The 13409-nt window shown below is 58.9% G+C and overlaps 1 protein-coding gene across 2 annotated transcripts in view; it reads right to left on the reverse strand.

Annotated features, from left to right (window-relative positions):
* The window catches only part of BRF1 (BRF1 general transcription factor IIIB subunit), a 57890-nt gene that overhangs the window by 38246 nt on the left and 6235 nt on the right, over positions 1-13409 (reverse strand). Inside the window, exons 2-3 of one of the 2 annotated variants that reach the window (XM_045799305.2) lie at positions 11652-11732; positions 1029-1202 (exon numbers count right to left, since the gene is read on the reverse strand). In XM_045799305.2, the coding sequence (XP_045655261.1) occupies positions 1029-1202; positions 11652-11732 (255 nt within the window). The remainder of the gene's footprint in view (positions 1-1028; positions 1203-11651; positions 11733-13409) is intronic. The other variant, XM_045799306.2, reaches the window with a different exon arrangement.

The raw sequence follows: 13409 nt of genomic DNA on the forward strand, positions 1-13409 counted from the left end.
GCCCAGAGGGTGGCTGCTGCCCCAAGAGAGGCATGCGCACCACGCCCCCAGAACGGGGCATCACCAAGAGGAAGTGCTCAGAGGACACAAAGAGCTCCTCCAATTGGAAGCTCGAGAGCAGAAATGAAAACGTGGCAGGAGACAGTGTCCCCGAGGTGAAAGGGAAGTGGGGACGAGGAGAGAGTACATGTGAGAAGGCAGATGGCAGGCCGGCCGTGAACGAGAGTGATGCCAAGGGAGGAATCGTGAACAGCTCGAGAGGCCGTGGTGGGACTCTGGGCCACAGCTCAGGGAGAACGAAGGCCTCCAGGGAACAGCACCCCCACCACGGGCACAGGGCCAAGGGTCAGGGTGCTCAGCTGCTCGACAGGAGCCCAGGAGCAGAAGACCGTGGGCAGCGCTGTCCAAATCTGGAGACCGACATGGAAACTGAAGTCCACCAGGCCACCCCCAAGAGCATAGGCGGAAGGGAGACCACCTGCAGGAAACCACTGGAGGCTGTGCTACACGAAACAAGGTCACAGGACCAGGAGCAGGGGTCCCGTGCCAGAGAGGCCAAGGGGGCCCAGAAGGACAGCAGAAAAGAGACGCAAGCAGGTGCAGAGGGCGGACAGCCAGGGTGGAGGGCGAGAAAGCCCCGGAAGGCTCTCCCAGGGGGACGCACCAGAGAGAATTCTGGGTGCACAGGACGGCCTGCCAGGGCCACGCAGGAGAGCAGGCAGTCCAAGCACAAGGACAGAACAGACGCCCATCCTCTCCAAGAAGGCCTGGTGGCAGGAGGACAGCAGGACAGTGGCCTGGCTGCCAGCGGCCAGCCACAGGCACAGTGCACTCTGTCCTCCCCAAGGGCGCCCAGCTTCCCGGTTCGCAACTGGTGAAAAGCCACTCGACTCCAGGAAGCCTTGCACCCATCCCGACGGCTCATCCCTGGCGTATCAATGGAACACAAACACCGGGCTACTGGAAGAAGGATGACCCCCACAGAGCCGAGACAGGGCTCCTCCGCGAGGCCCCGAAGCAAAGGATACGCGGTGTGCCCTCCGTGCGGCACACCAGGTAGAGGCAGGCCGCGATCACGTGGGCCATCTTGCGGCCGCGGGTCAGGTGCTTGCTCACGGCCATCTTGAAGAAGTTGAAGGCTGTGTCCAGGCAGTGCTGGTTGAGCTGGAGCTGGTTCCCCAGGTGGTGGATCTGACGCCTCCCTAGGACACAACACGACATATTACCACTGGTTCCCAGCGGGAAGGATACAGACCGGCCCTCTCCCTTCTACGGTTTCAACTTCACTTCTCATGTGTTCCAAGCTCCACGTGTGGACACTGGGGCCTATGCCTCTCACTCCTCTCTGCACCACAGCAGCATCGGTTCTCAGCCCGAGCTCAGGATGCCTGCAAAGGGCTGTGTGTGGGGCCAGCCCGGGGCTACTCCTCACCAGTGAACATCGCCACGTGCTCCAGACAGACACAGCCTCCTGACAGGCAGACAACACGGCCCCTCGCCCACCGCTGAGTGCCAGGCTTGCCTCCTGCTCCAACGGCCAGGTCATGCCCACCCAGCCTTCCCAGCAGGGCCTGCGTGTGTCCTGGCTAGCCGGCCCCACACCAGCCTTTCCACCGAGAGCTGCTGCTCCAGCCCCCAGCCTCCCATGTGCCACCTGGACAAGGGCAGGGGCAGCACCTGGCAGATTCAGGGAGGGAAGGGGCTGCCAGGACGTCCACGGACCCCGGACATGATCTGCACACACCTGGTTCTGGGTAAGCCCGTCCCAGAACTGTGGGCAGCAGCAGGAGAGGAGACAGGCGTGCTGTGTGGACAGGAGGGGCTGCCGTGGGCTGCACAGCACGGCACCAGGAAGTCCGAAGCCCACATCAGGGGCACAGCAGGAGCTGGACTGTAAGCAGCCGTCCACACCCCACTCCCGGCTACCACACTGGACCCCACCACACAGACTCCCCACTCTGCCCAGCACCCTCTGGCTTCCCAGATACACTCTCTCCTGGCGAAGGGCACCCTAAGCTGGGCCAGGAAAAGAAGCCAGGGACTCGTGTATCACCCACAAAAAGCTAAGTGCAGAGTCCCCTGCTGTCCAACAAGGACAGCAGGCTGAGGAAGGCTTCCTCGGGTCCCATGGTCCGGCCTGCCCACCCCACACGCACAGCCAACAATGACCACCAGCCACAGGTGGGCCCAGAGAGTCAGCGCCAGAGAGAATGGGACGGGCAGCCCGCATGTGCTCTGGCAGCTGGGAGACCTGATGATCAGCACCCCTCCCAGGGCAGCATCCCTGCGCTGCCTGGAGCCCCCCTGTCGGGCTGAGCCGACACAGGGCTGGGTCACTGTCCCCAGAGCCTATCACTGGCTCCCCGCTGGCACACACACACTCAGCCCAGCGAGCCTGTGACGGAGAACCTGTGAACAGCCTACCTGCCGGCCGTCTGGTGCCCATCTGGGAGTTCTGGGAACAAAGTGGAGGGGACTCCTGGTGGCTTGGGGGCTCAGAATTACTGCAATGAGTTATCTTACAATATCTTTATTGCATCTAATTCACATATCGTAAAATCCACCCACTTAAGGCATACAACTCAATGGTTTTAGGGGCGCCTGGGTGGCTCAGTCATTAAGCGTCTGCTTTCGGCTCAGGTTGTGATCCTGGGGTCCTGGGATCAAGCCTCGCATCGGGCTCCCTGTTCAGCGGGAAGCCTGCTTCTCCCTCCGCCCCTCCCACCAGTTTGTGTGCTCTCTCTCTCTCTCAAATGAATATATAAAATCTTTTTAAAAATGGTTTTAACATATTCACCACAACTTAAACATTTCATCACCCCAAAAGAAACCCTGTACCCATTAGCAGTACCCAAGGTAAGTTTTTACTCCATGAGAGGAAAGCAAGCACAAGAGGCAAACTGAATAAACCCCACGACCCGGGCATGCGCGTACAGTCGTACAACGATGTTAATAAGTACAAATTCTTATAAAATCAATTCCTAATGAAAAACCATATAACTAACTAATAACCATAGCTTATTCTCCTTAGGCTTCCTCCCAAAAAATGAATGCACATAGTTCCCTTCCTCATTTTGGCATTTTGTGAAAATCAGGCCCATCTCTCCATGCAAGCCAGCAGTTGAACAGCATCTTTCCAGGCCCGTGGCAACGGCCGGGAGGGCAGGAAAATGAACCCAGCGCAGGGTTGGGGCAGGTGCCCCAGAAACATGGAGAAGGAAGGGTCTCGGTCAGAACCGCTCGAGTCTCAGGCCCTCCGCCCACAGGGCACCTCCCTCACACCCTCCCCAGGCAGGAGGACCTTTGTGACACCAGCCAGGCCCCAAGGTCAGGCCAGCGCAGCGGATACTGGGGTGTCCCAGCAGGGCCACGTAGACTGGCTCTGGGGGCACCACACAACAGAAGCCCATTTGCAGAGGTGAGAACAGACACCGAAAATCAGCATCTCCGTGGGCAACGAAAGGGAAGAGAAACACCAGGCTCCACGAGCAGACTGGTGTCGGAAAAAAGCTTCAAAGCCCATGACATCCTCCAGGGTATCAGAAAAGATATCAATGCATAGAAACGTATCAAGAGAGGGGCGCCTGGGTGGCTCAGTCGGTGAAGCGTCTGCCTTCGGCTCAGGTCATGATCCTGGTACTGGGATCAAGTCCCGCATCGGGCCCCCTGCTCAGCGGGGGCTTGCTTCTCCTTCTCCCTCTGCTGCTCCCCCTGCTTGTGCTCGCACGCACGCACACACTCTCGCTCTCTAATCAGGAAATGAAATCTTAAAGAAAAAAAGTATCGAGAAGGTATCATTAAAAAGATACAGCCCTTGACAATTAAAAATATGATCACTGAACTTGTTTTAAAACTCAAAATTAGGGGCTCCTGGGTGTCTCAGTCAGTTGAGTGTCCAACTCCTGATCTTGGCTTGGGTCTTGATCTCAGGGTCATGAGTTCAAGCCCCACGTTGGGCGTGGAGCCTGCTTAAAAACAAAACAAAACAAAACTCAAAATTAAGCAATGGCCAACAGACACAGATAAAGACCTTGACAGTGGGCTCAGGGACGGAGGAAGAGCAGCGGCCGGCAGGGTCCACGGGGGAGGCTCGTGGCTGGCTCGACAGGCCTCTCCCTCCAGACGGGGCGCAGACTCCTGCAGGAGGGTCATCAGAAAGAACAAGGACACAGCATAAGGACAACGGACGCCACACAGAGAAACAGCAGTCCCGCAGAGCAAGGACTCCACACGCACACAGAACTGAGGGCAGGACATGGGCACGAGCACTGCGGTGCAGAAGGCAGGCAGACAGCAAGGCAGCGCGGGGCAGCTCCACGCTCGGAGGAGAAGTGCCACCCATCTCCCTACGGCTTTGCCATCATGGTGCAGCCACAGCCCTCCTGTCTGCGTGTGGGCCGGCCTCAGGGACTGGTCTTTAAGGAGCACAGCACGGGAAAGGGAGGAACGTGGCAGCACACAAGGCTGGGTCACTAGTGCCAAGCCACAGGAGCCCGGGTACACCCTGATACGGGGCAAAGACAAGGGATCACCTCAAATCCACGGCTGACTCCAACGAGCCAGGACTGTTCGAGTGTGTCCAGGCTGGGAGAAATGGTCGCAGACGGGAGGGGGCCAAGGACGGCCCAGGATGAGCAGCGGCCCGGCAGGCAGGCTATGGGAGATGTCTGCACTAGGGAAGCAGGTGGAGGGCACACTCGGGGGCTGTCTCTGCAGCTCTCCTGGGAGACTAGAGGTAGCTTAAAATAAAACTTAAAAAAGCCCATAGAACAAAAAGGAGAAATAGCTGTCTGTAAACTGGCGGGCTGAGCCGGAGCACCTCAATGAGCAGCTGTGGCTGCAAACATCAGAACCAGGGGCTTAACAAAGGGACAAAATCTTCCAAGTTAAGAAGCTGAGAAATAACAGGGAGCTGAAGACATCGAAGGGAGGGGATCACGGAGAGAAGACTGCTGTCAAGAAGGAAGCAAACCGGACGGAAGACCCACAGCCAACGCTCTGCAGAGATTAACACATTGTTGCGCCGCTAAATCCCGAGCAAGAGCCATTAAGGACACGCAGAGAAGGCAGATGACCAAGGTCATGAGTGAAGAAAGGCCGTGCCCCAAATCAGGAGACCAGGGAGCACAGGACGAGGGTGTTAGGAACGACCGTGACGACAGTCTGAGTCTGAATCACTCTTACCAACTGGAAAAGGACGTCTTACCAAAACTGACAAGAGGGAAGAGGAAATCTGACCGGTCCCACTAAAACTCTACAAAAAAGCATCCCATCAAAGAAATGGCATCTTTCATCTTTAAAAGTGAGAAAGAAAACTGAAGGTCCGGACGAAGGCCCAGACGGCTTCGCGTCCCCCCACACGTCCCGGAGGACCCTGAGCCCTGACAGACAGCAGACCAAGTGCCCCGTGGCCCCGTGGGCTTCTCCCAGAAGTCGAGGAGAGCTTGACATTCACAAAATCAGGGCAATCCACCACAGGAACAAAATAAAGAGACAACACATAGAATCACTTCAGCAGATAGGAGGGAGCAGGTGATGAAGTGCGAACATTGTCCCTGCGGACAACAAGCTGGCAGCCACCGTCACGTCAATGTCAGGACCCGGCCGAGAGCACGCACGTCACCACCCTGCCCCACGTCGCCCTGGGGAGAGTAGCCGCACAGTGGGAGCACGCAATGGGGAAGGGAGGGGGTCACGGCCACCACAGACGTGGACCCCAACCCTAAATGCACACTAGAAAACAACCAAGCTTCCGGCGGAAACACAGGACAGCGTCTTCAGATCTTGGGATAGACCAGAATTTAAGTCACAAAACCCCCAACCATAAAAAACCAACATATTGGGACTTCACTAAAATTAAGACACTTCTATTCAACAAAAGACAGGAGAGTGAAAAGCTCAGCCATCAACTGGGAAAAGGGTTCACAGTGTGTGTACTCAGGCAAGGACTCGAACCCAGGATCTGTGAAAACATCGACCAAGCAGTAACAAAATGGCAGCTCGCTTCTCAAAACATGCGTGCAAAAGACACAACGGGCAGGCAACTCACAACTCTCCCAACGGCCAAAGCGCACACACAGGCGGCCCGCGCCATCACTCCGCTGTGGAGCAAGCGAGATCGCTGCGGGTGCGAGACCGACGGACGCCAAGGACCACCACGGCCCCTGCGCCCACGCAGCTGCTGCCAGGTGGGTGAACGGCACGGCCGTGCTGACATGAGCACGCACGCCCCCTGGCAGCGGCCGCCGAACGACGACATCCGCGGGGGGGGGGGGGGCAGCCAGCAGGGAATCCCCGACTGTCCACGCCCAGGAACAGTGGGGCATCCATGCGATGAAGTCCGCACACGGTCCAGAACCCAGAGCTGAGGGGCTTCCCGGGTTTAAGAAGCATTACTCCACGTGTGTTTAACCAAGAGAAACAGACACGCAGAAAGAACAGAACAGAAATGTCTCCCCAGTAAAAAGGCTCATCGAGTCAATGAAGAAAGCTTCAGCCCAGCGGCGCGTCCCCATTCCAAAGACAGAGGGAAAACCGCACAAGGGCCCGGTTAGGAAAGATGAAGACAGAGATCAACACCGGGACTGGCAGCCACCTTCCCTGCTGACGGCTCTGGATCGGCAGCTCCTGCTTTCTGTGCGTACCTGTGGGGCCCCTGCACACATACGCAGAGCGTGTCGCTCACTGATGGCTTGCCAACCACAACCAGAGTGCATTCCCAACAAAACCAGAGACAAACCCAGGAAAGGCGTGGGCACCCGCGCTAGTCGGGAGGGAGGCCGGGAGACTGCAAACCCCACGTGAGCGTGACTCTCGACCAGGCCGTAGGAGCCGCCAGTCTGCTCACTTCCCAGCTTCCCCGTTTCCTCAGAAAGGCAAGCGGCACCTCACACCCCGCAACAGCGGAAGCTATGTTCCCAGACCGCACCCAAACCCGGCAGGCGGGGCGGCACCCGGGACTCTGCCCGGTGGAGGCGCCTGCAGACACCCGCGGCGCGGGCACAGGGGCATCCCCACGGCGCGTTAGCACGCCGCTCCCACATGGGGCAGGAGGGGAGACAAGCACCCGCCAGGACCGACGCAGCAGCGGGCAATAACAGCTCTTTCACAAGTTCAGGACACAACGACAACAGGAGGCGGGGGAGCTCCAACACATCACAGATGCGCCAATTACACCTTCGACGACATGGACAAGACCTGCTGGGACCTGCCCCAAGAGCAACGGAAAATGACAGGAAGGAGATAAAATCGGCACACACTCGCCAGGGCAGAGAAAGATCTCCGAGGACAGGGGGACGACACAACGCGGGCTCACTGCCAAGCAAAGAGCAAGCTGGGCCCCAGGCGCTACGCAGATGGCTCTGGTCTAAAGCGAGAGAACCAGGGGCTGGACCCGCTGGCCTCCCTTTGCCCCTGCAGCCCAGACTCGGGCAAAGACCGGATGCTGACAATGGTGGGAGGAGATGCCTGCCCAGCCAGGCGGCAGGGCAGCCAGGCCCTCGTGCAGGCACCAGGCTGCCGACCGCAGGCCACTGACTGCAGGCCGCTGACCGCAGGCCGCCAACCGCAGGCAGGAGCTCCGCAGAAAGGCCTGCAGAGGACAAGAGGCAAGGGTCTTCTCAAGACTGCAGGCTCTTGGGGCTGCCTAGCACTTCCCCAAATACCTCAGTCTCAGACCTCGCTGACACCCCACTCTGAGGACTCTGCAAGTTCTATTCTGATTTACTTAACCACGAGGCCACCATTTCTAACAGGGCGGATTATTTCTGCCTTTGTCACTAGTTTCCGGTTTTACTGCTGTGTGTCGGCATGAATGCTACCCTTTCCAACTCTTTGGGTGTGACCCACACGCTACTCTAGTAAACACAGCATGCCGGTCCTTAGAAACGCACGTTCTCTCCCGGGAAACAGCTCCTCACATGCAGATGTGCAGGTCAGCCAAAGAGAAAGCGCACAGTGTGGCAGCACCAGTCAGAAGGAAGCGGGCGGAGCTGGGCCAACAGGGAGGGGGTCAAGGGCAGAGCGATCCTTGTGCAGCAGAGGGTCGGGCTGCCAGCCACGAACATGTCCACGTCTGTACGCACCAAGAACACGGTCTTCAAACTGTTCACACAAAAACCCGACCAAGATACAGGGAGGACCCACGGTCACCATGGGGGATTTTCCCATGCCCTCCAGCAACATAACAAGCAGAACCAAACTCAGCGAGCACCACGAGGAAACCTGAGTGATGTGTACAGAACGTGTGCAGAACAATACTCCTCTCAAGGGCCCAGCGGACCAGACGTGACCGTGTGCTGGACGGTAAGGCAAGCGTCCAGTGTTTCAAAGGACGGAGGTCCTGCACACAGTGTGATCTCTAATGAGAGCGAACTACACTAACAGTAAACCACGGGGTCAAAGGAAGAAGCATAACGGAAATGCAAAGCCAGGGTGGTGTGCTAAGCACTAGCCCAGGGCCGTGGACGGTGCTGGGGCCCCACACCTACCCACAGGGGTGGTGGTCCCTGTGTGCGGGAGCTCGCCCGGCCGCCTTCCCACAGGCGGGTACAGGTGCACCCCGTTTGCTCTATGCAGACACTACGCTTCTCACAGACTGAAGGTTTGCGGCACCCCTGCCTCCAGCTTGTCTGTGGGCACCATTTTTCCAACCACACTCGCTCGCTACGTGCCTCGGTGTCACATTTTGGTAATTCTCCCAACATTTCAAACTTTTTCTTATCGTTTTATCCATCACGGTGGTCTGTGACCAGCGGTCTTTGATGTTACTGTTGTAACTGCTTCCAGCCGCCAGCCACGCCCATAGAAGACCGCGAACCTAATGTCGTGTGTGTCCTGACTGCTCCCCCACCAGCCGTTCCCCCCTCCCCCTCCCCCGTCCTCGGACCTCTCTGGTCCCGAGACACAACGATATTGGAATTAGGCCAGTTAATAACCCTGCGGCGGCCTCTGAGTGTTCAAGCGCAAGGAGAGAGTGCCGGTGCTCACGCTAAGTCTAGCTAGGAGTGAGTCAGCGAGCGAGGACGGCTCGTCGAAGGCGAGAGAGGCCAAAAGCCTGGCCTCTTCACCAGACAGTGAGCCCAGCTGTGAAGGCAGAGGGAAAGTTCTGGAAGGAAATTAAAAGTGCCATTCCAGCGAGCACAAGAATGATGAGAAGGCGAAACAGCCTTCATGCTGATCTGGAGACGGTCTGAGTAGTCCGGAGAGGAGACCACACCGGCCACCACAGCACTCCCTGCAGCCAGAGCCTGGTCCCCAGCCAGGCCCCGACTCTCCCCACTGGAGGAGGCCCAGAGGGGAGGGGCCCACGGGAGGAGCGTCTGGAGCCAACCAGAGCGTCTGCATCCACACCTGCGCCCACACCTGCGCCTACACCTACGCCCACACCTGCACCTACACCTGCGTCCACACTGCAGCCCACACCTGCGCCCAAGCCCTTGTCCACACCTGCACCTACACCACAGCCCACACCTGCACCTACATCCGCGTCCACACCTGCGCCCACACCACAGCCCACACCTGCGCCTACACCTGCGCCCACACCACAGCCCACACCTGCGCCTACACCTGTGCCCATACCACAGCCCACACCTGCACCTACACCTGCACCTACACCACAGCCCACACCTGCGCCTACACCTGCGCCCATACCACAGCCCACACCTGCACCTACACCTGCACCTACACCACAGCCCACACCTGCGTCCACACCTGCACCTACACCACAGCCCACACCTGTGCCTACACCTGCACCTACACCACAGCCCACACCTGCGCCTACACCTGCACCCATACCACAGCCCACACCTGCGTCCACACCTGCACCTACACCACAGCCCACACCTGTGCCTACACCTGCACCTACACCACAGCCCACACCTGCAAGGTGAAGCAGCCGGGCTGAGGGAGAACCAGCATGTTTTCCCGCAGACCAAGCGAGGGTCACCGGGAAGGTGGCCGCGCTCAACACCAGATCTTCCGTGCGGACGCAGCAGCCTTCTCCCTAAGAAGGTGCCATCAAGGACTCATCAGCTCGAGAGGCAGCTCCGTGCCCCTCAAAGCTCCAGAGGACAGGCGACCCCGTGAGCTGCACTGCAGCCGGGGACCTCAAGGGAAGCCGATGTTCGTTTAACCCTGAACCCCCGGGGCCTTAACATCCGACTCCATCTCCTCTGCCTGAGCGCCACAGACAGCACGAGGCCCGATGGCAGCACGTGTGTCCACAGCACGGGTCACTGAGTACTTCAGCCCGCTGTGGAGCCCTGCTGTCGGAGCGAGATTTCCTTCCAGAGTGTAAGCGCTCACCGGCAGCGCCGGGCGCCCAGAGCGGCGACCGAGACGCACCACGAGGCCGGTGTCGTGCTCGTGCGGCCACCACAGCGGCCGCCCAACAGCCCGCGGGGCGAGGGCTCGTTTGATCCTTGTGTCTTGTCATTAAGGAGCACGCGTCTGAGGCCGTGGCCGCCGTCAGGTAGATGCGGGCGAAGTACATGGAAACGTCCTGAGAAGGATTCACCGTTCCCGATGCCGTGAGGAACGTTCGTGACCCATGAAGAGCTCAGACCACCCCCAGGGGTTTGGAGGAAGTGGACTCCAGCCCTCGGGGTGACGGGCAGGGGCTCAGGCTTGAGGGGGGGAAGTCAGTGCAGATGTGGTGAGAACAGCGAGGAACTAGGATCAGAAGTGGGGCCAGAAGACGGGACTGAACAGCTCCGATCTCACGGGAAAGCTTGAGAGGAGGAGGACTGGCTTCTTGTGGGTGAGCAGAGACCATGCATTCTTGAGATGCAAACTGCTCCTGGCGGAGACGCTGGGAACGCTGCCGGCCGGTGACGAAGGACCGAGGCCGTCCACGAGCGGTCCGCACGCTGCAGCCGGTTCGAGAGCACCGACCCCCATTCTGGGAGACGTTCTCCTGTGGCCAACACGCCATCGACCAGCTCGCCTGCTCCAGAGACATCGTCCGTGGAGGGAAGGGCCCACAGTGCAGCACATTTCCTGCTTGTCTTATTTTGAGACATCGCCGGGGGCTCCCCCGCCTCCAGCGCCCACCACCCTGACCAGTCGGCCGCCAGCACCATGGGGCCAGCGCTCCTGCGGCGGGGAGACTGTGACGGGCTGAGGGCCTCGATGACGGTGAGCGCTGTCAGCAGTGAGGTATGATTAATTAAGATCTGAACACTGACTTTTTAGACATAATGCTATTGCACACGTAACGGACAGCGGTATAACGTAAACATAACTTTGGCACGCACCGGGAACCCAAACAGTCCATGTGACTCACTTTACCGCGATACCCGCTTTACTGTGGCAATTTGGAACCGAACCCGCAGTGTCTCCGAGGTCCACCCGTAAAGACCACAGAGCAAGGGGACGCGGCACAGGGGAGTCATTCTTCCATGCCCTGACATTCCTGACAGTGTCCTCATGCAAACGTCGAGAGGGGCTGGCAGAACATGTCCCTGCCTGAGCTGACCACAGCTAACATCCTCCTTAATAGCGCGAGACTGGACGCTTTCCCCAGAAGTCAGGAGTAAGACACTTCTGTTCAACACGGTTCAGAAAGCACTAGCCACGCGTCACTGCAGGCCGCCTGCTCTTGCCCTTCACCCCTGAAACCTGCCCTCATCCAGAGCCCCCGCCATGGGTACCGTTCTGCAGGGTCTGTGCTCTTGACTCCTTTCCCAGGTTCACATGGAAGCTGCCACCCAGGGTTGGGGTTTTGCCAGCACCTAGAAAAACAAATCCGACTGATTAGTCAAAACTTGGCAGGAAACAGCCAGACCAGTAGACCTTCATTGCAGGGGGTGTTTCTGCAGCAAGGACAATGTGGGATCAGCATTCACGGCTGGAGAATTGGGGATTCCCCCTGCCATTCTTAACAACCGGCAAACCTCACCTCCCTCTGCCATGCCAGTGCACATGTGGCCTTGACCTTGAGCCGTGGGAAGTGGACCATACCCACCTGCACTCTCTAACCATGTTCCAGACTGCACGCTGCCACATGGCGGCCAGAGAGAGCACAGCGCACCTGCAGATGATAGCACCCCCCATCCCAGGGCCCTCTGTGTGCCCTGAGCCAGCCCGTGCACAGGAGTTACATCTGCACAGTGGCCGCTGGTCAACACACCCGGCCCCCCCACCCATAGGACCGTGGGCCTCTGTGGCCGAGAGCCTGTGAGCCAGCTGGCCTACAGGAGGCACTCAAACCTCTACCCACCTATACGCTGCCCACCCACAGAACCGCAGCCTAGGGAGTCCCGGTCCCAAAGGGTGGCCACAGCCAGACCTGCAGGCACTCTACCTTGGATCTCTCACCAATGCTGAGATGCCCCAGGAAGTGCCATGCACTCTGCTCTGCAAGGCACTGGGGCTGGGACTTCTGCCCTGTTACCCTTTGAAAACAGCCAGGTGGACATCTGGATTGTTCACCAGACTTACAAACTCCACCATCGAAGCCAAAGGGTGTCTGGGCAGCCAGGACAAGGCAGTGGAGCTGGGAAGCGCTGCCCATCCCACGGGCCAGTGTGTGACCAAGTACACACCGCAGGGTGAGAGGCCTCTGCACTTAGGGGACACCCCAGAGCCTCAGCCGCAGGATGTCAGGCCTGCAGAAAGGACCAGGACACACGTGACAATGAAATGCAAACTGAGACAAGGCAGGGACCTGGGAACCCAAATCACATCTGGGAACAGGCCCCCAGGGAAAGCACATGGCCCACGCCCAGGGCCAGCAGGGACCTCAGGGTCATCCACGGGCAGCCAGCAGCACAGTGCAGAACAAGCATGACCTCCAGGACACCTGGGACTGCAATCAAATCCCAAACCAACACTCACAAGAGTCCTGAAAGATCTCAGCAAAATAGTTCCCAAGTTTAGCCGGCAACAAAAACAAGTAAGATAAGCCAAGAGAATGTGGAAAAGAGCAACAGGTGGGCTTTGCTGGGCAACACTGGGCTAGGGGCTAGGCCACAGGCTGGCCAGGAGCAGAGCTGGGAGCCGGCTGCCCGGGGGCCCAGCACCCAGCACTCCCGCCACGGGGCAGAGGAGAGGGGCCTGTGGAGGGCTGGGGCCCCCAGCACCCTCCGCTGCCTCCTCCGTGGTTACCATGGTTACGAAGGCCCCAGGACCAGCCCAGCGGACGCGTCCTGTAGAGTGCAGTGCCCCGGACAGGTGTCCCTCACCACCTGGGGAGTGTTGGTTTCTACTGCTGCCCCAGCAAACCACCACCGCAGACCTGACACCAAGAATAGGTCACAGAGGATGGAGACGGAGAGGGGCCGGCAGTGTGCCCTCATGGGCTGGAGAGGTTCAGGCAGGGCCCAGAGGAGATTCATCCACCTGGACAGGCACCAAGGAGCTTCCAAAACCACCAGCATGCCACCTGTCAGCTCCACAGAGCCTGACAC

This window comes from Ursus americanus, chromosome 26 (genome assembly GCF_024610735.1).
Source record: "Ursus americanus isolate L20-20 chromosome 26, mUrsAme1.1.p, whole genome shotgun sequence".
Classification (NCBI taxonomy): domain Eukaryota; kingdom Metazoa; phylum Chordata; class Mammalia; order Carnivora; family Ursidae; genus Ursus; species Ursus americanus.